Source organism: Octopus bimaculoides, chromosome 11 (genome assembly GCF_046866305.1).
Source record: "Octopus bimaculoides isolate indiv1 chromosome 11, ASM4686630v1, whole genome shotgun sequence".
NCBI lineage: Eukaryota > Metazoa > Mollusca > Cephalopoda > Octopoda > Octopodidae > Octopus > Octopus bimaculoides.
Window position 1 is genome coordinate 24,117,617 of NC_142938.1, and position 21,299 is coordinate 24,138,915.

Consider the following 21,299-nt stretch of genomic DNA (forward strand, 5'->3'; position numbering starts at 1 on the left):
CTTATCACTTAATTTCGAAATTTAACCAGTATGGTCTTGTTTCTCATCAGAGGCATCCATTAACTACTCAGGATTAAAGACTTAGCTTGCCTCGCAATAGATCATTTCGGCGCAAAGCAGAAGAGTAAGCGCTCAGCTATAGTGCGGGGGTAACGCATGACAGTTAAGTGGTTGTAGATGACAGATGCAATGTAAATATTCTCCACATCAACCCCAACTTTCAATGATTGTTCTCTTTTGTGCCATTTCTGAGTGATACTAGCCACAATGTCTGTCACCTCTTCCTAGCTCTTGCCTAGAGGTCTAAATCATTCCAAACGCCAAATAATGCAATCCTTCATCTGTCTGGCATCCCACATTACTGTTGGACGGTATGGACCGTCATCTCTAGATGCTAGGCTGTACCCCAAGTACTATACCTGGTTAATGTAGGTTAAATACTACACCTGTTAATGAAATCGGTCGCCGTAAGAACACCCGTCAAATATTGACGGTTAATCGATTCTGTCGAAAGCTTTCGACTTATGTAAGTGATTATGTGGTCACTCCTGCCAGATTTATATATAATGCATCGCATGGGGTAGAGATTATCGTAGATAGATTTGTTGGGAATGGTGCATGTTTTCACGTCATTAATTAGACAGTCAGCGAGAGCGCTAACCTCTTTGCTAGCACCGAGGAATAAATTTTGAAACTTGCATTTAGCAGTTATGGACAAACTTATGAACAAGAAGCTCATTTATGGGTTCCTTTCTCAGTAGTGTCACCACCTATCTTTGCCCGTCTGGATTCACTCCTGCACGGCGTGACTCCAGCGTAGTCGCGCGGGTCAGTGCGGGAGCCACGAGGCAGCCATCATCGGGCGTCGACGTTCGCGTTGCGGTAGCGCGTCCACTTCCCGGTCGTTTCGGCTCACACGGTTCCTCCGAGGATGCTCTTCGCCGAGTGTCCGAGGCTGCCGGTACGTTCACTGTGAAAAAATTAGAGTGCTCAGAGCGAGCCCCACCGGCTTGCATACGAAAATAGGAATTCTCTCGTTCTGTTGAGAGTTGCACTAGATATCTGCTTAGCAGCATTTTGTCCGTCTTTTACGTTCGGCGTTCTAATTCCGTCACTATCAACTTTGCCTTTCGTCCTTTCCGAGTTGATAAAATAAATACCAGCTGAGCACTGGGGATCGATGTAATCGATTATCACACTCCCAATAATATTGCTGACCTTGTAACAACTTTTCATAAAATCATCATTATTGTCTTAGTTTCAATAATTTTCATTCGAGTATTTACCGCAGCAGTGGGTGAAACTCTGTTGTGAATCATTGTGTTTAAACATTACATATGATTCTAATTGTGTTACCTTTTCTCTGTTTATGGTATTATTTGAATATTTGGTGTGTCTTTTTGTGTACAATATATTTTGTTGAGTGGTAATAATTTCATAAATGTCAAGTGATTTTCTACGTGTTTTAGTGGTGAGTGACGGTTGAAACAGAATAAGTGTTGTGTAAGTTTTAGCTGTGTTGTGTTTTTCTGTGTCTTATCAAGATGTGTTAACACAAGTAGTATCTATTAGTGCCACCAGTGATGGTAGTCTCGTTAGAACTTAAGACATGATAAATGGTGAGGGTTAATCTCTTAACATTATAATAACAATATTTACATTTTAAAAAATTATATCTAAATGAAATCAAAAGGATAAGGAAAAAAAGAAAGAAGCTACGAAATTCTTACATTCTTTTGATTTCCTGTAATTCAGCCTTCCTCATAGTCTCAGGAGAGAAAATGGAAAGGCGTTGCCCCAGAGGACGGTATGGGAAATGCGCTGGAACAGCCCTCTGACATACAGGGCTCATACTTGTGGATAGTTATCTCTGCCTCAATAGTGGTCGGGGGCCGAGAGCGCCGGAGGCCTCCACTGCCACAAGCTCGACTATAGACCTGTAAGAGAGCAACCGATACCTTGACAGTTTGCTTTTCTTAACTTGACGAGCAGCGGAGCCAGGGCTGGTGGCTGAACATACCAAGATGTCACTGTAGAAAATGTCACAGCAATTGGCATCCCAGATGAGAGGCCTGCAACTACGAAATGGGAAAACTGTCATACTGTCAGGCCTTGTAGCGTCCACTTGGTCTAGGCCCGCAGACTCCAGTTAGGAAAGGAAGCCCGCGGCGTCTACACCATGCTTTATGATTTCGTTAAGGGCAGTCGGCATGGCATAGAAGGGAGCTCTATAACGGCATGACGTTTTAATGGAATGAATATCAGTGAAAAGTCGAGGTTCGACTTATATGAATTGCGTGTGTCATTGTCACTACAAAACAATTATTTTTAAAATTATTAAAATCTTTTGGTATTTAGTTGCGTTACGTTCTGAATTAGAATTCAATTAGATTTAACTTCTTTCAGATTTCTAAAATCCATTGATATATGTATCAATGAAATACTGGTACATAATTAATGACTTGTAGGGACACCGTAATTCGTTGTGCAACCATAATCATCATCATCATCATCATCATCATCGTTTAACGTCCACTTTCCATGCTAGCATGGCTTGGACGATTTGACTGAGGACTGGTGAAACCAGATGGCTACACCAGGCTCCAATCTGATTTGGCAGAGTTTCTACAGCTGGATGCCCTTCCTAACACCAACCACTCCGAGAGTGTAGTGGGTGCTTTTTACGTGCCACCGGCACAAAGTCCAGTCAGGCGGTACTGGCAACGGCCACGCTCAAAATGGTGTATTTTACGTGCCACCCGCACAAGAGCCAGTCCAGGGGCACTGCCAACGATCTCGCTCGAAAGTCCTTACACATGCCACGGGCACAAGTGCCAGAAAGGTGACGCTGGGCACAGGTGCCAATATACTAAACGCTTTTATAAGTCAATACTGTGTTAGTAGTGCTGACGAAGAAACAACAACTCAAAACAGCATATACACCCATCACCCTTTTGTCATCTTCGATCTCATCGTTGTTTACATTAGACATACTCGGATAGGAAACGTCGTAACAAATCAATGTAAGCTATAATTTCTTTAGAAAAATCTGTAGAGATAACCTAAACTAGTGCATCTGTTCAATTTTGTTGACTGCTCTAAAATATGTCTCCTTGTAACTCTGTTGGTGAGTATACTGCCTGTTTGTTACTGTAGATATGTGTGTACAATATATGTGAGCGTGTGTGTATGTGAGCATGTGTGTGTGTGTGCGTGTGCATGTGTGTGTGTGTGTATACGTACCAAATCGACCGGAAGACGGTTCCATGAATTAATGGCTGTAGCTCGGTAGATGCTCGAGTCAAGTATCCGTGTTGAAAGATCTATGTAGAGGAAGCTTTTATAGACATTCACAGACGTCGGTATGCGTACTCTATAGGCTAAAATCAATGTGTCAGCTGAAATATAAAAGATATTAGTTTCAAATTTTGAAATTTTGGTCAGCAATTTCGTGGGGAGGGTTTAAGTCGATTACATCGACCCCAATGCTCAACTGGTACTTATTTTACCGACCCCGAAAGGATGAAAGGAAAAGTCAACCTTGGCGGAATTTGAACTAAGAACGTAAAGAGACGGACGAAAAGCTGCTAAGCATTTTGCGAGTTCTGTGCCTTATGAGATTGTGTTGTTGGCACTCCGTCGCTTACGACGTTGAGGGTTCCAGTTGATCCGATCAACGGAACAGCTTGCTCGTGAAATTAACGTGCAAGTGGCTGAGCACTCCACAGACACGTGTACCCTTAACGTAGTTCTCGGGGATATTCAGTGTGACACAGTGTGACACAGTGTGACAAAGCTGACCCTTTGAATTACAGGCACAACAGAAACAGGAAGTAAGAGTGACAGAAAGTTGTGGTGAAAGAGTACAGCAGGGTTCGCCACCATCCCCTGCCGGAGCCTCGTGGAGCTTTAGGTGTTTTCGCTCAATAAACACTCACCACGCCCGGTCTGGGAATCGAAACCGCGATCCTATGACTGCGAGTCCGCTGCCTTAACCACTGGGCCATTGCGCCTTATGAGATATAGAAAATATTAATGGTGATAATATAATTATTAAAAATATAATTATAATTCGGCACAAGGTCAAGAGTTTTGAGGGAAAGAGTTTAGCCTTTACAATTGACCCCAATACTTCACTCGTACCTTACTTCATTGTACCCAGAGAGATGAAAGGCAAAGTGGACACGGATGGGATTTGAACTTAGGTTGTAAATAACAGAGACAACTAACTCAAGAAATTATCAGACATTCTATCAATTCTGCCTGCTCGCCACCTGAATAATTTCGGCCCAAGGCCAGCGATTTACAGGGTGGGGGTAATTCGATTACGTGGAGGCGCAATGGCCCAGTGGTTAGGGCAGCGGACTCGAGGTCATAGGATCGCGGTTTCGATTCCCAGACCGGGCGTTGTGAGTGTTTATTGAGCGAAACCCTACTGTACTCTTTCACCACAACTTTCTCTCACTCTTACTTCCTGTTTCTGTTGTACCTGTAATTCAAAGGGTCAGCCTTGTCATACTCTGTGTCACGCTGAATATCACCCAAGAACTACGTTAAGGGTACACGTGTCTGTGGAGTGCTCAACCACTTGCACGTTAATTTCACGAGCAGGCTGTTCCATTGATCGGATCAACTGGAACCCTCGACGTCGTAAGCGACGGAGTGCCAACAACAATTCGATTACATTAAATGACAGCAGTGAAGAAGTACAGCAAAGTGTAAATGTAAATTCATTGTCAGCAAATGAAACAGAAGTAATGAGAAGAGCAATATCACAAGAATACGATGATGACCAACAAGATATAGTGAGGATGTTGTGCCGATATATTAGAGAAGACCAGGACCAAGCAACCCCACCCTCCCACAGTCTGAGGTACAGTGATCGACGCAAGCTCAAAGTTGAAATCGAAAAGATGTTCACCATTAGTTAGCACTAATAGCACTGTGGTTTGTGTCATTGCTGCCAACCTTTATAGCTATTGCAACAGTGTAGCCATTATCATTGTTGTTATGAGCTGCTGCAGAGCTGCTTCCAGGAACTACCAAGTCAATATGATGAAAAATGGAATAGACTCAAAGGGCCGATATTGCAACGGTAAAATTGAAACAGTAGACCACCTAATCTCTGGGTGTAAGTTTTTAGCACCAGTAGAACACAAATCTAGACATGACAGAGTTGGCCAATATCTACACTGGATAATATGTCGGCATTATAAAATCAAAACTGCTGACAAATGGTACAAGCACCATCTTGAGGGTGTAACTGAGGGAGAAAATGGACACTTTCGGACTTGCCAGTATATACAGACAGAACCATCAAAGCTAATGAACCAGATGTTGTTGTGAAAAACCAAAACAATGAAGTCTGTTTATTGGTTGATATGAGCATCCTTTGTGATCATAATATCTCGGCAAATGGATTTGATAAGCTAAGAAGACAAAGATTTGCTGATTGAAGTCGAAAAAACGTTTCATCTCAAGACGGTTAAAATACCAGTAATTGTAGGAGCACCTGGAATAATGAAAAAAAAAGGGACTAAAAGTTGTTTGAGGATGAACCCTAACTTACCATCCATGCAGAAAGTGCAATAAATTGTGTTAACTGGTACGTTACTCGTATTGAAAAAGTAAGAAAGTTCACAGTGACAATCGCTGAGAATTTTCTTACCTTTTCCCCCTTATTTTCTTTGATTTCTGTCTTCATTTTTTTCTTTTTTTCCTTCTTATTCTGTCTTTCTTCCCTTTTTTTTCTATCAGATGACTTTGTAAATGAGTAATCCGCTGTCTTTATTTTAAGAGCCTACCAATGTATACAGTGAGTTTTTTTGCCCTAGGTGTTGCGAAAACACTTGACAAGAAATAGAAACAGAATTGAAAGAAGATAATAATAATAATAATAATAATAATAATAATAATAATAATAATAATAATAATAATAATAATAATAATAATAATAAAAAGATCAGACAAAGAAGAAGTGTTTATTAATTGCGATCATAATATAGCGGCGAAAGAATTTGACAAGATCAGTAAATATCAAGACTTGCTAATAGAAATTGAAAAAATGTGGCACCTCAAGGCGACTACCGTACCAGTGATTGTAGGATCTCTAGGAATGATAAAAAAAAAAGGTACTGAAACTTATTTGAATATGATACCAGGCTTACCGTCCCTACAGGAAGTACAAAAATCGTGTTAACTGGAATGACTCATGTACTGAGAAGAACATTATCGCTGTGAAAACAACATCCATTCATGAATTTATTTATGTATTTTTTTTTAATACATATTTTACCTGTGAATTTGTGTGTGTAAACTGGGAATGCATACAATGAGCTTCTCTGCCCTAGGTGTACGGAAAACACTCGGCGAGAAATGGAAGAAAATTTTAAGAAAGAAGAAAAAAAACCAGCATAATAATAATAATAATAATAATAATAATGATAGTAATTCACTTACTTTTATAAAAGCACATTTTGTTTCTGTTCTTTGTATTGCTCACATTCGGAGCTCTCCCGTAAGTTTCACAAATTTGGCTCAGATTGTCATAACTGAAGAATTGTCCTTCCCTGTTTAAAGTCATCAATGCACATTCTGTTAGACGCTGAGTCGAGTAGATTTTTTGAAATGAAGACCAGCCATAACTAGAGTAGGTGTTACCAGGACCCAAATATTTGAAGACGGCTTCCCTCTCTTGGGGGGGTAACGATCGCGATATTTACAAGGGTTAAAAGCAACGCCGTAGTCACAGTTGGGCTGGTAAGAGTAAACTGGAACATTCTTGTCCTTGGATCTACTGAAATAGAGAAATGAAGAGATACTGGGAGAGCAATAAGGGAAGATAGCAATAGCTGGTGGTAGAGAGGGTGGGGAAGATATGTATATAGAGAGATGTAATGAGAAAGAGGAGAGAGAGACAGAGAGAGAAGAAGAAGGTTGAGAGGAAATGAGGATCAGCAAACAAGTAGTGTTAGATGGTCTCCGTTGCCAGTTTTACGCACCACCACTTGGCATTTTGGGTATCTTTAGCGAAAAACACTCTATTGCAAGTACTGAGAACAGTTCCCAGTGTGAAGACACCATTCTCTTTCCCTCCTGCAAGTCTTAGATGACCCGCAGATGGTCATAGGTTTTGATATTGTAGCAAACTCATAAGAGGCGGAGAGATTTTCCAAATCCCCCATCCCGTTCATTCCAACCCACCTTCTTATATGATTTTAAGCAAATGAATATATGAATTTATATGAATTTATATATGAATTTATATATGAATCTTATATGAATTTATATGAATTTATATGAAGTTATATATGAATTTATATATGAATCTTATATGAATTTATATGAATTTATATGAAGTTATATATGAATTTATATATGAATCTTATATGAATTTATATATGAATCTTATATGAATTTATATGAATTTATATGAAGTTATATATGAATTTATATATGAATCTTATATGAATTTATATGAATTTATATATGAATTTATATATGAATCTTATATGAATTTATATATGAATCTTATATGAATTTAAGCAACCCACCTGCTTATTTCAACCCCACCTCTATTATTTGGGACCCAAGAGCAGTAGAATATAAGGAAACACAACTTACGTTTGGTAGAGATGAGAGTAACAACTGTATTTGACAAGGTTAAGGACTTTCCACTCTTCTCAACAATATCATCTACTTTTAGAATTATCACTGAATGTCCAAAAATGTCTGTATTATTCACTGCAGCCGACTGTGTCTAATGATATTGCTAATTTCTGACGCTGTCACTTTCTGTCCACTTCAGTCAACAACGCTTATTTTAATCAAGTGTGAAAACGATTCTCATCTAAGTTAAACAAAATATTTAATGACAAGCTATTGCTTGCTGTCACGCTTCACTGATCAAGTAAAAGATACATCTTTGTGAATTAACGGGTTTTTTAATATAGTGTAGGTGTTGTCATTGTTGCTATCGATTAACTTAGCGATAGTCTTGTTTGTAGTTTTGATTTAAGGGTGTTATGGTTACGACAGTGATACTAAAGGCGTTAATGTTGCAATAATGGATTTAGAAGTGGTGATGAGGGTTACGTTGTGGTGTAATGATTGTGGTGATATCAGCGTGCTGCTAGTGATGGTGATGTGGCAGGTAGGCAAAATTGGTGTTGGTTATGGTGGTGATTGTTGGGGTTGCAGTTGTTGTTGTGGCGGTGTGGAGAGATATAAGTGAATGATTTTTTTTTGCTGTGGTTTATGGTTGGGGGACATGTTTGCCCTGTTTCTATAAGGAGTTCATGGCTCAAATTCGTATATGTTTTGAATAGGATTTGATTGGTAGAGGATAGTCACATGACTGTATAAGGAGTTCATGGCTCAAATTACTATATGCTTTGAATAGGATTTGATTGGTAGAGGATAGTCACATGACTGTATAAGGAGTTAATGGATCAAATTAGTATATGTTTTGAATAGGATTTGATTGGTAGAGGATAGTCACATGACTGTATAAGGAGTTTATGGCTCAAATTCGTATATGTTTTGAATAGGATTTGATTGGTAGAGGATAGTCACATGACTGTATAAGGAGTTCATGGCTCAAAATCGTAAATGTTTTGAATAGGATTTGATTGGTAGAGGATAGTCACATGACTGTATAAGGAGTTCATGGCTCAAATTCGTAAATATTCTGAATAGGATTTGATTGGTAGAGGATAGTCACATGACTGTATAAGGAGTTCATGGCTCAAATTCGTAAATGTTTTGAATAGGATTTGATTGGTAGAGGATAGTCACATGACTGTATAAGGAGTTCATGGCTCAAATTCGTATATGTTTTGAATAGGATTTGATTGGTAGAGGATAGTCACATGACTGTATAAGGAGTTCATGGCTCAAATTCGTATATGTTTTGAATAGGATTTGATTGGTAGAGGATAGTCACATGACTGTATAAGGAGTTCATGGCTCAAATTAGTATATGTTTTGAATAGGATTTGATTGGTAGAGGATAGTCACATGACTGTATAAGGAGTTCATGGCTCAAATTACTATATGTTTTGAATAGGATTTGATTGGTAGAGTATAGTCACATGACTGTATAAGGAGTTAATGGATCAAATTAGTATATGTTTTGAATAGGATTTGATTGGTAGAGGATAGTCACATGACTATATAAGGAGTTCATGGCTCAAATTCGTATATGTTTTGAATAGGATTTGATTGGTAGAGGATAGTCACATGACTGATCTCAGAAATTTTTGTAGGTTCCCCGCTAAGTCCGTATCAAGTGACAATGCTTGGCATCGTAAGTCAAGGCTGACACAGTTGACTGAAAAAATCCAAACAATCAATCCTCCGAATGTTTTCTGTCAGGGGTTTGTAAATAATGAACACATAATTGTGGCCTACATGGCATTGAAAGTTGTGCACAGATATAGAGACATAATAGTTGGTGGAGGTTCATGCGTCAGCAAATGAGATTTGAGCCCAGCAAAAGAAAGACATGGTCTGTCACAAACTGTACACACAAAAAGGTCATTGTGATTTACCTTCTCAATCATAACATTCTTCTTTAAATCTCTCTTGAACCTTGCATGGGTTATCCTGCCCTCTTCAAACGATTTCACTCCACTCCACACTTTTGTTTGCCATCCAGCGCAATCAAAAATAAAAAGTTTCTATGTCCTCTGGATCCATTCCAAGTGACTTCATGGCAGTCCTTATGCCGTCCATAACCCTCTTTTTACGTTTTCACCGATGGCGTTTCCCTTCTGCATGCACACCATAAAACAGCAGTTTATGTGTGCGTTCATCCGCCATTCGAACAATATGGCTACACCATCTCATTTGGTTTTTCAAAATCATTGTTTTAATTGATGCCTGCAGACGCAAGGACATCTGTACTTGGAGTAAAAGAGCTCCATTTAATGTTCAAAATGCGATGAAGGCATTTTTTGTGGACTTATTCTAACAATTTAATATGGCTTTCATAACATGTCCATATATATGTATATACATATATATATATATATATATATATACATGTATATATATATATATTTATATACATATATATATACATACAGATATATATATATATCTTAATAAGGCGTTGTGGTTTATACACAATAAAGCTGGGCTTTCTAGAGAAGAGATTAATGTAGTTCTAGCTGCTAGGAAATCATTTATTAAATTTAATGACAAGGTTTGGATTAGAAAGGGTACACCTGATGCGTTTGATGTACCTATGGGTAGTTCAGATTCAGCCCAGGTTGCTGATGTGGTTTGTGCTTTTATACTTTATGAATTAGCTGATCAATTCCCAAATATTAGAGGGGGTCTTTATAGAGATGATTGTCTCTTATTTCTCAGAAATAGTTCGAAACAACAGGTAGAAAGGGTAAAAAATAGATTAGCTAGATTTTTTCGTAGAATAGGAATGAATATTATTTTTGAGGATAATATATCTGTAGCTAATTTTTTAGATGTTACACTTGATCTACATAATAATTCATATCGGCCGTATCATAAACCTTCAACTAACCTTAGGTATATTAATAAATTTAGTAATCATCCAAAAGCAATAATAGATAATTTAGTTCATAGTATATCATTAAGATTGTCTAACCTATCCGCTAATAATCTGGTTTTTGAAGATGAGGCAAAGTTTTATAACTCTGCTTTGTTGGAAGCAGGATATAATGATAAGGTATACTATATTTATCCAGATTCTGCTTCCTCTAATGTTGATGTTAATAATATTAATAAAATTAATAATGTTAATAATAGGAGTAAGCGTAGTTATAAGACTACTACTACTAATAATAATAATAATGATGTTGATAATGTTAACTTGTTTAGAAAGATTAAGCATAAACCAAAATCCGACGGTAATGTATCAAGGACTGATAATGGTGGACTTAAGTTTTTTATGGATAATAATGTAAGTTATAATTCTAAAAAACAAGATAGTTTATGGTTTATCGTCCCATATGGGAAACAAATTAGATCAAATTTAGTTAGTTTATTTAGGAATGTAGTTAGTAAATATTTTCCCAAAAACTCGCATTACTATAAGGTCATTAACGCGCATAAGGTTAGGTTCGGTTTTTCTAATACCAAAAATTTAACCCAAATTATCGCCGCTCATAACTTTAAACTTTTATCCTCTAATTCTAGTCATGATTCTATTGATATAAATATAGAGAGCAATAATATTAATACTAGAGACAATGTTAGAGATAATTTTCAAAATAAAAAGGATATTGATAATACCCTTAACTATGGTAATAAATGAATATAAATTTCTGAAGATAATCCTAATAGAATTAGATTCCTTAGTGCAAATGCTAAAACGAAAAACATTGTATATAGGTGTAATGTTATAACGGATAAGAAGATTTGGAGTTATATTGGAGCTTCGTCACTTGAAGTCTCGAGTAGAATTTCTAATCATTATTCGACGTTTAGGGATAGGAATAAACAAAATAGTACGGCGCTCAGTAGTTTAATTTGGAAATTGAAAGATGAGAAAAGAGATTACTCTCTTGAATGGTTAATAATAGGTAAATCGATTCCGTACGACAAGGGGAAAGATACCTGTTCTTTATATAACTTGGAGTTATTTTTCATACTTTTTTCCAAGGGTCACTTAATTAATAAAATTACATTTAAAGCTTACAGATGTCTACATATGTATAGACATACGTTTGCATTTTATGAATGAGAATATTTATTTATTTATTTATTTATATATTTCACTGAAATATGTATAGATATACGTTTGCATTTTATGGATAGGAATATTTATATAATTTACTGGAATTAGGTCTGTTGCATAACTATAAGAGTGTATATGTATGTATGTATGCATATATATGTGTATATGTATGTGTATGTATATATATGTATATATATGTATATATATGTATATGTATATATGTATATATATATGTATATATATGTATATATATGTATGTGTGTGTGTGTATATGTGTAAGTGTTTTTATATATATGTGTTTATGTATGTATGTGTGTATATATATGTATTTAAATGTATGTGTATGTGTATATGTATATATGTGTGTATGTGTATGAGTGTATATGTGTATATGTATGTATATGTGTGTGTATATGTATATGTGTATATGTGTGTGTGTATGTATATATATATATATATGTGTGTGTGTGTGTATATGTATGTATATGTGTATATATGTATGTATATGTGTATGTATGTATATGTATGTGTGTATGTATATGTATATATATATATGTGTGTGTGTGTGTGTGTGTGTGTGTGTGTGTGTGCATGTGTGTGTGTGTGTGTGTTGTGTGTAGGTATATATATATATATATATATATATATATATATATATGTATATGTATATATGTATATATATATATATATATATATATGTGTGTGTGTGTGTGTGTGTGTGTGTAGGTGTGTATATGTATGTATGTGTATGTTTGTGTATGTATATATATGTATAAGTATGTATGTATGTGTGTGTGTGTTTGTCTGTGTATATGGGAGTGTATGGTAAATATATTAAGAATATAGATAGGTGTATTAGAAAGTCACGATGTGTATGAGGTATAGTTTTTGTTTGGAAATTTTTTTCGGTAAACACCGGTGTTCCGGTAAAAGTGATTTTGTGTTGTTTACATTCGTAGAGTACATAAGTAAAGATGAGTTTGTTTGATTTTTTCAGTTTATTTATTTAATTATTTATTTAATATTTAATGTATAATATATAAAAATATATATTAGAGTGTGTGTAGGTATAGTTAGAATATAGATAAGTGTAGTATGAATTACCGTATGTGTGAGTTAGAATTTTATTATAGGTGGGTTTTTCATTGAAGACGGGTTTCTGTTCTACGGATATTGAGATGTAAAATAACGTGATAGTACTGAGGGATATATATATAATTGAGTATATTGGTATATGCTAGAGATTTTAGAGTGAATTTATTAAGAACATTATCATCATTATTATTATTATTGTTATTATCATTTAAGTGTGTTTTTGTTTTACTCTAGTTTGAATGTTATATTTTTAAAAATTGTTTTCTACGGCGTGATTTCTTTCTTTCCTTCTTACATTCTTTATTTATTTATTTATTTATTTATTTATTAAATTTGATATTTATTTTGATGATTATTACTCTAACGGATTTTATAGCGTTCTAAATTGAACAGTAAATGAAATTTATAATATAAAATTTTTAGGTTTAGATTTGAGGAAATTTACCGTTTGCTCGTTCATTGCACATTTGGGATGGAAAGTTGTGTGCCATCTATTACTTTTTCATCCTGTTTTGTATATTTTCATGGGTCAACTATGAAAATTAGATTTGAATGGTTTCTGTTTTTTTTTTTTGGATGTGTATTGCCAATAATAATGATGGTGATGATAGCAATAATAATGGGACCCTGAGGAGATGGAGTATCCTATATTTTATAATATTTTATAATACTTTATGATATGTATTAATCATTTTGGATGTTCTATCGAAATGTACATAAGTCTATTTATTTGTTATTATTATTGTTATTATTGTTATTGTTGTTGCAATAAAGTATTTTCAACGGATCAATTTTGAGCTCTATTTAAAGTTGATATATATATATGTAAGGACGACCGTGCGAACTCAAAAAGGAGAAATGGTGACGAATGGAAAAACATAGGAACCCTTTTATTTAAACGTGTCACACGGTCGAACACAAAATAATTATATCAAAGATGATATACATGATATGTTATACGACGATAACATAGATGACCAGTAATGAAAGACCACAACCGTATAAGATGAATAACAGAAATATTTATTATGGCGTTAAAGATGTATGTCTGTGTGTGAGTGTGAATGCGACATATAAGAACATAATCAAAGACAGGCCGTCATACAAAGAAAAGTATGTATGTGAGTGATACATGTATGTGTATGTGAGTTATTACAGCAGATGGAAAGAGAGTCAATAACACGTGAGCAATTATACCAGTTCTTTAGTACACAATAGTATGAGTCTGTATGTGAAAGAAGTGAGTTGAGGCTGTGAGTGTGGCAGAGTTGATCACTAGTTGTAATGTTGTGGCATCGATGCCGGGCCGTGATTCTTGTTATACAGATGTTCGTCGTTCGTCGTTTGGCAGAGCTTATCACTAGTTGTGTTTTGGCTTCGATGCCAGGGCCTTGAGGACAGACGTTTATCGCAGGCTGAAATTCTCTTGTCTGTTTATTATCGTGGTGAAGCTAAGTCACCTAACAGAATCGAAGAGAGAGATGTGCCGCGGTGGTTTGGATTGGTGTACATAGAAAGTCGTGTTGACGCTGGTGGAGATTGATGCTGGTTAGCAGTAATCGTGTTGGTCATGACGATGATGCTGGTCAGTAGTCGTAGACTCGTGTTGCTGATGTGGCGACGGCGGTGGTAATCGTTGGCTGGACGAAGTTGTTGAAGTGGTCGCTGGCTGATTGTTGCTACTGCTGTCGTGTGGTACACGGAACAGTCTCTAAGAGAAACTGAACCGAGACCAATTTGGCCGCCGAGTTAAAGCTATTTATAACAATCTATCGGCTCCCGAAGGCTTCAGAAAAATACTCTATCACGTGACCTTATTAGGGGCCGTGATTGGTCAGTTTGCGTTCTGGCGGGAACGGTTCGAAGAAGTTGCCGCTTCGAATATTAATCAGTCACGTGATGACAAGGTTGATGTTCTCCGCTACGCTCGCTTGTTTATATTTAAATGAGAAGATTGTATGTAATGGCGATAGTAGTTTTGTATCTAATGGCGATAGGTAGTTTTGTATGTAATAGCGATCGAGGTGTTAGTTTCACTACATATATATATCTGTATGTATATATATATATATGTATATAAATATATGTATATATGTATATGTATATATATATGTATGTGTGTGTGTGTGTGTGTGTGTGTGTGTGTGTGTATACACGTTAGCCGTTTGGCAAAATACACCGATAGAATAAGTACCAGGCTTACAAAGAATAAATCCTGGGGTTGGTTTCTTCGACTTAAAGTGGTACACCAGCCACATGACCAAAACATCTATAATCCCGAGCAACGCCGGGTATCTCTGCTAGTGCATGAATAATATTATAGATCCGCGAAACAGTTTCGTCTTGGTATGTATATTGATTTGTGTATATACATATATGTATGTGTGTGTGTGTGTGTCCGTGTATGCGTTCACATATACTTGTATATACATACATACATATATACATACATATATATGTAAATGCACACAAACACACACACACACACACACACACACACACACATAAACGTATACAAACAAACTAGTATATACATGACGGGAGGCCAAAACAAACAACTTCAAGTTAGAACGCATTATGTGGTCCTCGATACACCTACATCTAAATATAAAGAGAATACAAATCTGTTCATGGTTGAAATGAATTTGAAATGAGATCATTTGGCACACGCCTGAACTGGTACGAAACAGCCACAGGAATCGTTTAAAAAGTAGCCGAGATCCCTTCGTCACGTCTGATTAAGGACAAAATGAAAATAAGGAAATAGTGGCAAATTTCATATTGCAGTTCCAGTGAATTCCAAGATTAGGAATTAAGGAACGGGGAAGGATGTAAAATGTATAAGGTTTTAAATGAGATTTGGTGGTAATAGGCGCAGGAGTGACTGTGTGGTAAGTAGCTTGCTTACCAACCACATGGTTCCGGGTTCATTCCCACTGCATGGCACCTTGGGCAAGTGTCTTCTACTATAGCCACGGGCCGACCAAAGCCTTGTAGACGGAAACAGAAAGAAGCCCGTCGTATATATATATATATATATATATATATATATATATGTATGTATGTGTGTGTATATGTTTGTGTGTCTGTGTTTGTCCCCCCAACATCGCTTGACAACCGATGCTGGTGTGTTTATGTTCCCGTAACTTAGCGGTTCGGCAAAAGAGACCGATAGAATAAGTACTAGGCTTACAAAGAACAAGTCCTGGGGGTCAATTTGCTCGACTAAAGGCCGTGCTCCAGTATGGCTGCAGTCAAATAACAGAAACAAGTAAAAGAATAAAGGAAAAGAATACATACACACATACATACACACACACACACACACACACACACACACACATATACATACATGTTGGCACTCCGTCGCTTACGACGACGAGGATTCCAGTTGATCCGATCAACATAACAGCCTACTCGTGAAATTAACGTGCAAGTGGCTGAGCACTCCACAGACACATGTACCCTTAACGTAGTTCTCGGGGATATTCAGCGTGACACAGTGTGACAAGGCTGACCCTTTGAATTACAGGCACAACACTCTTACTTCCTGTTTCTGTTGTGCCTGTAATTCAAAGGGTCAGCCTTGTCACACTGTGTCACGCTGAATATCCCCGAGAACTACATTAAGGGTACGCGTGTCTGTGGAGTGCTCAGCCACTTGCACGTTAATTTCACGAACAGGCTGGCACCCTCGACGTCGTAAGCGACGGAGTGCCAATAACAACAACACGGTTATAGTGCAAACAAGTATCATCAATAATAATGGCGATACTATAATAATTGGCGACGAGTAATTACGTTTCAATGTTGGTGACGAGGATTCTAAGCTGATGCAAGTCAGTTAACCAATTTTTGTATTAAAAAGTTGTTAATGACGGAAGACTTATTAGCTTCTGTAATACAGTTGCAAGAACAGCAATGGAGCTATGTCTTAACAAGTCCGGGAACACAATAAGTTCGTTTATGCCAGACGGCCAGCAACTGGGGAGCTGACCGCTGACCGGAACCGTGAACTGACCGGAATGGGGAGCTGACTGGAAGAGGAAGAGGGGGAAGAGGGAGCCTCGGTTGGGATTTCGTACCCTTTTCGAGCGGGGTTGTCGTGACGAGAGGACGTGCCAAGCGATCGTCTAGGTGTTGGGAGAAGCAGCTGCTATTCCTAGCGTTCTTCGGGTCGGGCCAGCTGCGAGGATCGGATACCGCAGGACAGACTCGGGCAAGGGAAGGAAAACGATACACCACAGAACTCCATAATAGAATTCAGTTGTATCCCAGAGAAGCATACTTTAGAAGGTATGAAGAAATTTTCAGGGAAGATTGCAAGTCGTGGACGGACAACGAAAAAATAAGACTATTATTATGTAAATTAGTGCCGGCTGAACATAAAAAATATTGTAATTTCATACTATTCACAAAAACTAGTGAAATATGTTTCCAGGAAATAGCCGAATCACTAGCAAAAATATTCTGTGATAAGAGTTCCCTATTTAACACTCGACTTTTTGCTCAATATGGTGTTCCGGAAACCATAGTCTCGGACAATGGAACACAATTTACAGGATACGAGTTCAAGAAATTCTGCAAAATGCATGCAATCAAGCACATGTTTACCCCACCCTACCATCCTAGGTCAAATGGGCAAGCCGAACGATTCGTAGATACTTTCAAGCGAGCGCTAAAACAAGCGAGGAATGAGTTAGGAAATGGCAAAGCGCTAAGTTCTTAATGGTGTACAGCAGTGGTTCCCAAACTATGAGTCGCGACCCACTGATGGGTCGTGAACGGAATCCTAGTGGGTCGCAAAAAGTTATAAAATTACGCATTAGCTTTGATTAACTGCTGTTTATCGAGATAGTTCAAGACTCATGTTTTCAATACCAGACTGGTTGTTTTATCAAGCAATAGGCTTTTTTCACGAATTTAACAAATCAGAGGTGATCATTTTCTCAAGTTATTTATACATAATGAAGCAAAAGAAAGTTTTGAATTTTATTTTCATGAAGAGATGAATACTATGCAACAGAACAGATGGATTATGAACCCCTTTCAACCTGACGTGACGACTGGAATATCAACAAAAGCCGATGAGGAACTTATGGATTTATCCGAAGACCCTTCCTTGAAAATGACCTTTAACACCCGAAAATTGGTACAGTTCTGGGCGTCTCTTCAAACCCTGTACCCAATCATTTCCACCGAAGCATTAAAAGTACTTCTCCCCTCGCGTCATCTTATAATTGTGAAGCTGGATTTTCAGCAATGGTTGGGATTAAAAGCAAATTTCGAAATAAACTGCAGCTCTCAAATTCTTTACGGCTGAAACTATCATGCATAGAACCTGATGTTAATTCTATTATTGAGCGTAGCAAGAAACAGGCTCATCCTTCTCACTGGCCTCAATGGAAATGTAATCTGAAATAAATTTGTTTCTTTCATTAATGTTTTTACCCAGTAGAGTTAAGTGGGTCGCCATAAACTGGTGTTATAAATAGTGGGTCGCATCTCTAAAAAAATTGGGAACCACTGGTGTACAGAATAACGTTCAATCCGAATACCAGCTCAGGTAAGTTGCCTGCAGAGCTAATGTTCGCTCAAAGGATTAACTCGATCTTCGACAAATTGTTGTCAAAGGAAAAAAGCGTATAGAAAAAATACAAAACATTCAACTGAACATGTTGATGTCGGAGACGAAGTCCATTTCAAAGTATACAAGAACGGTAAAGAGAGTTGGCAGGATGGTGTAGTGACTAAAAGAATTGGACACATGATGTATTTAATGAAAGGCCAACGATGGGAGCATGAGCGACTTCTAAACATCAGATATACAGAAGAAAAGAAGGAAATTCCAATGGAAGTTAAAGAAGTGATTTTTAAATTCTCAAATGCAGGATAATGCTAATAATATAGCCTGAACAGGATAAGCTACCCCTATTTTGCAGAAAAAAAATGTGTTGGCGGCCAGCTATGAGACTCGAACTCAAACCTCCGTGATTACGCGTCGCGGTGCTCTAAACCATTAAGCTAAACGGCCCTCACCATGGAAGTGTTTTACGACATATTCGATGTGCCAGCATGGGAAACTGCTGGTCTTCCATAAACAAACTTGTCCGAACTTATGTTGTTGGCACTCCGTCGCTTACAACGTCGAGGGTTCCAGTTGATCCGATCAGCGGAACAGCCTGCTCATGAAATTAACGTACAAATGGCTGAGCACTCCACAGACACGTGTACCCTTAACGTAGATGTCAGGGATATTCAGCGTGACACAGTGTGACAAGGCTGACCCTTTGAATTACAGGCACAACAGAAACAAGAAGTAAGAGTGAGAGAAAGTTGCGGTGAAAGAGTACAGCAGGGTTCGCCACCACCCCCTGCCGGAGCCTCATGGAGCTTTTTAGGTGTTTTCGCTCAATAAACACTCACAACGCCCGGTCTGGGAATCGAAACCACGATCCTATGACCACAAGTCCGCTGCCCTAACCACTGGGCTATTGCGCCTCCACTCCGAACTTATACCACGAAGAGAAACTTTCTAGGTGAAAATCTCATGGTCTTTACTTTTTTTTTTTATCAATAAAATAAACTATTGGCTCTTTTTGCTAAACTTCTATGTAACGATCAAGTACTGGGATCGATGCCATCGACTAAGGATCTTCCGCCAAAACTGATTGGTAACCTGTGAAAATCGTTTGTGCTCTGCTTTTTACGTTCTGTGTTCAAGGGTTCTGTAGAGTTTACTTTGCTCGTCTTCATTTAGTGCTCCATAAATTAAGTACTGTATCGACACACTGAGATCGATGGACTCAGCTTCCATGCAACATAAAAACTGTGCAAATATTAGGAAGGTATTAAAATCATCATCATCATCATCATCATCATCATCATCATCATCATCATCATTATGAGTAGTAGTTGTAGAATCAGAAGTATTAGTAGCAGCAGCACCGACAGCAGTAGGAGCAATGTTTTAGCATATGAACTACAATTGAAAAAAAAAATCATAGATCCAGAAAATCAATTGATCGTAAGTATAACGTGTGTATGTGTGAATGTGTTTGCGTGCGCGTTTCATATGTGTGTGTGTTTAAAGGCGGCGAGCTGGCAGAATCGTTAGCACACCGGGAGAAATGCTCAGCGGTATTTCGTCTGCCGTTACGTTCTGAGTTCAAATTCTGCCGAGGTCGACTTTGCCTTTCATCCTTTCGGGGTCGATAAATTAAGTACCAGTTACGCACTGGAGTCGATGTAATCGACTTAATCCGTTCGTCTGTTCTTGTTTGTTCCCTCTATGTTTAGCCCCTTGTGGGCAATAACGAAATAGGTATTTCGTCTGCCGTTACGTCCTGAGTTCAAATTCCGCCGAGGTCGACTTTGCCTTTCATCCTTTCGGGGTCGATAAATTAAGTACCAGTTACGCACTGGGATCGATGTAATCGACTTAATCCGTTCGTCTGTTCTTGTTTGTTCCCTCTATGTTTAGCCCCTTGTGGGCAATAACGAAATAGGTATTTCGCCTGCCGTTACGTTCTGAGTTCAAATTCCGCCGAAGTCGACTTTGCCTTTCATCCTTTCGGGGTCGATTGAATAAGTACCAGTTACGCACTGGGGTCGATGTAATCGACTTAGTCCCTTTGTCTGTCCTTGTTTGTCCCCTCTATGTTTAGCCCCTTGTGGGCAATAAAGAATTAATATATGTGTGTGTGTGTGTGTGTGTGTGTACACCAGACAGAAGCAAACTGCGTTTCATTCCCGGCCAAAAGAAGGCGGTCGGGTGATCTTCACAAATGGACTCGGCTGATAACCGATCAACATCCACTAGATATTGGACAAGTACATGCAAAACAGTTTCATCGCCATGCACACATCTCGGACGGATCCCTCTGATGTCACTTCCCTACCTGCAGAATCTATCTCAAATCTGCACGTCTGCGTGTCACCGACCAGCGCCAAGCTTTTGGCTAAGACCTTGACCAAAATCTTATAATCTGCGTTCAGCAGAGTTGTGGGCTTAAAGTTGTCTATTTGATCCCCCTTGTTCGAGTTCTTTCTCAGCAGCACCACGCCACGGCACACAGCTCTGAGAATGCTCACGTTCTGCTGCCTGTTGCCGGAGACATCCCCCAAGATATCACCAAAAAATTATTTACATTCGACGGATATTTGTCCTCATCTTGTTTGTTGTTAACACGTTTCGGCTGATATACCCTCCAACCTTCATTTCGAACCTGGGTTCTCATTCCTAAGGTATTTTTCGATGTTGTTGTTGTTATTATTATTATTATTATTATTATTATTATTATTATTATTAGTCAAGACGAAGAGCGCGATTCGATTACTCTTTTACTTGTTTCAGTCATTTGACTGTGGCCATGCTGGAGCACCGCCTTTAGTCGAGCAAATCGACCCCAGGACTTATTCTTTAGAAGCCTAGTACTTATTCTATCGGTGTCTTTTGCCGAACCACTAAGTTACGGGGACA

The 21,299-nt window shown here is 37.9% G+C and overlaps 1 protein-coding gene across 1 annotated transcript; it reads right to left on the reverse strand.

The window, feature by feature from the left end:
- Positions 1 to 1,549: 1,549 nt before the first annotated feature.
- On the reverse strand, positions 1,550 to 7,811 carry LOC149133211 (uncharacterized). Its single transcript, XM_089360509.1, has 4 exons — positions 7,624 to 7,811; positions 6,460 to 6,796; positions 3,244 to 3,398; positions 1,550 to 1,633 (listed from the first exon to the last, which is right to left on the reverse strand). The coding sequence occupies exons 2-4, from the start codon at positions 6,581 to 6,583 to the stop codon at positions 1,550 to 1,552; spliced, it is 363 nt and encodes a 120-aa protein (XP_089216635.1). The 5' UTR covers positions 6,584 to 6,796; positions 7,624 to 7,811.
- Between the last annotated feature and the right edge of the window lie 13,488 nt (positions 7,812 to 21,299).

What these genes read in the sequence shown, in the direction of transcription:
- LOC149133211 (XM_089360509.1), bottom strand. Translation starts at nt 6,583, where the DNA reads ATGACTTTAAACAGGGAAGGACAATTCTTCAGTTATGACAATCTGAGC. An exon ending in CAAAATGTGCTTTTATAAAA is followed by an intron (nt 3,399 to 6,459) that starts GTAAGTGAATTA and finishes TTTATATTTCAG; the next exon opens with CTGACACATTGATTTTAGCC. An exon ending in ACCGTCTTCCGGTCGATTTG is followed by an intron (nt 1,634 to 3,243) that starts GTACGTATACAC and finishes TATAATGTTAAG; the next exon opens with AGATTAACCCTCACCATTTA.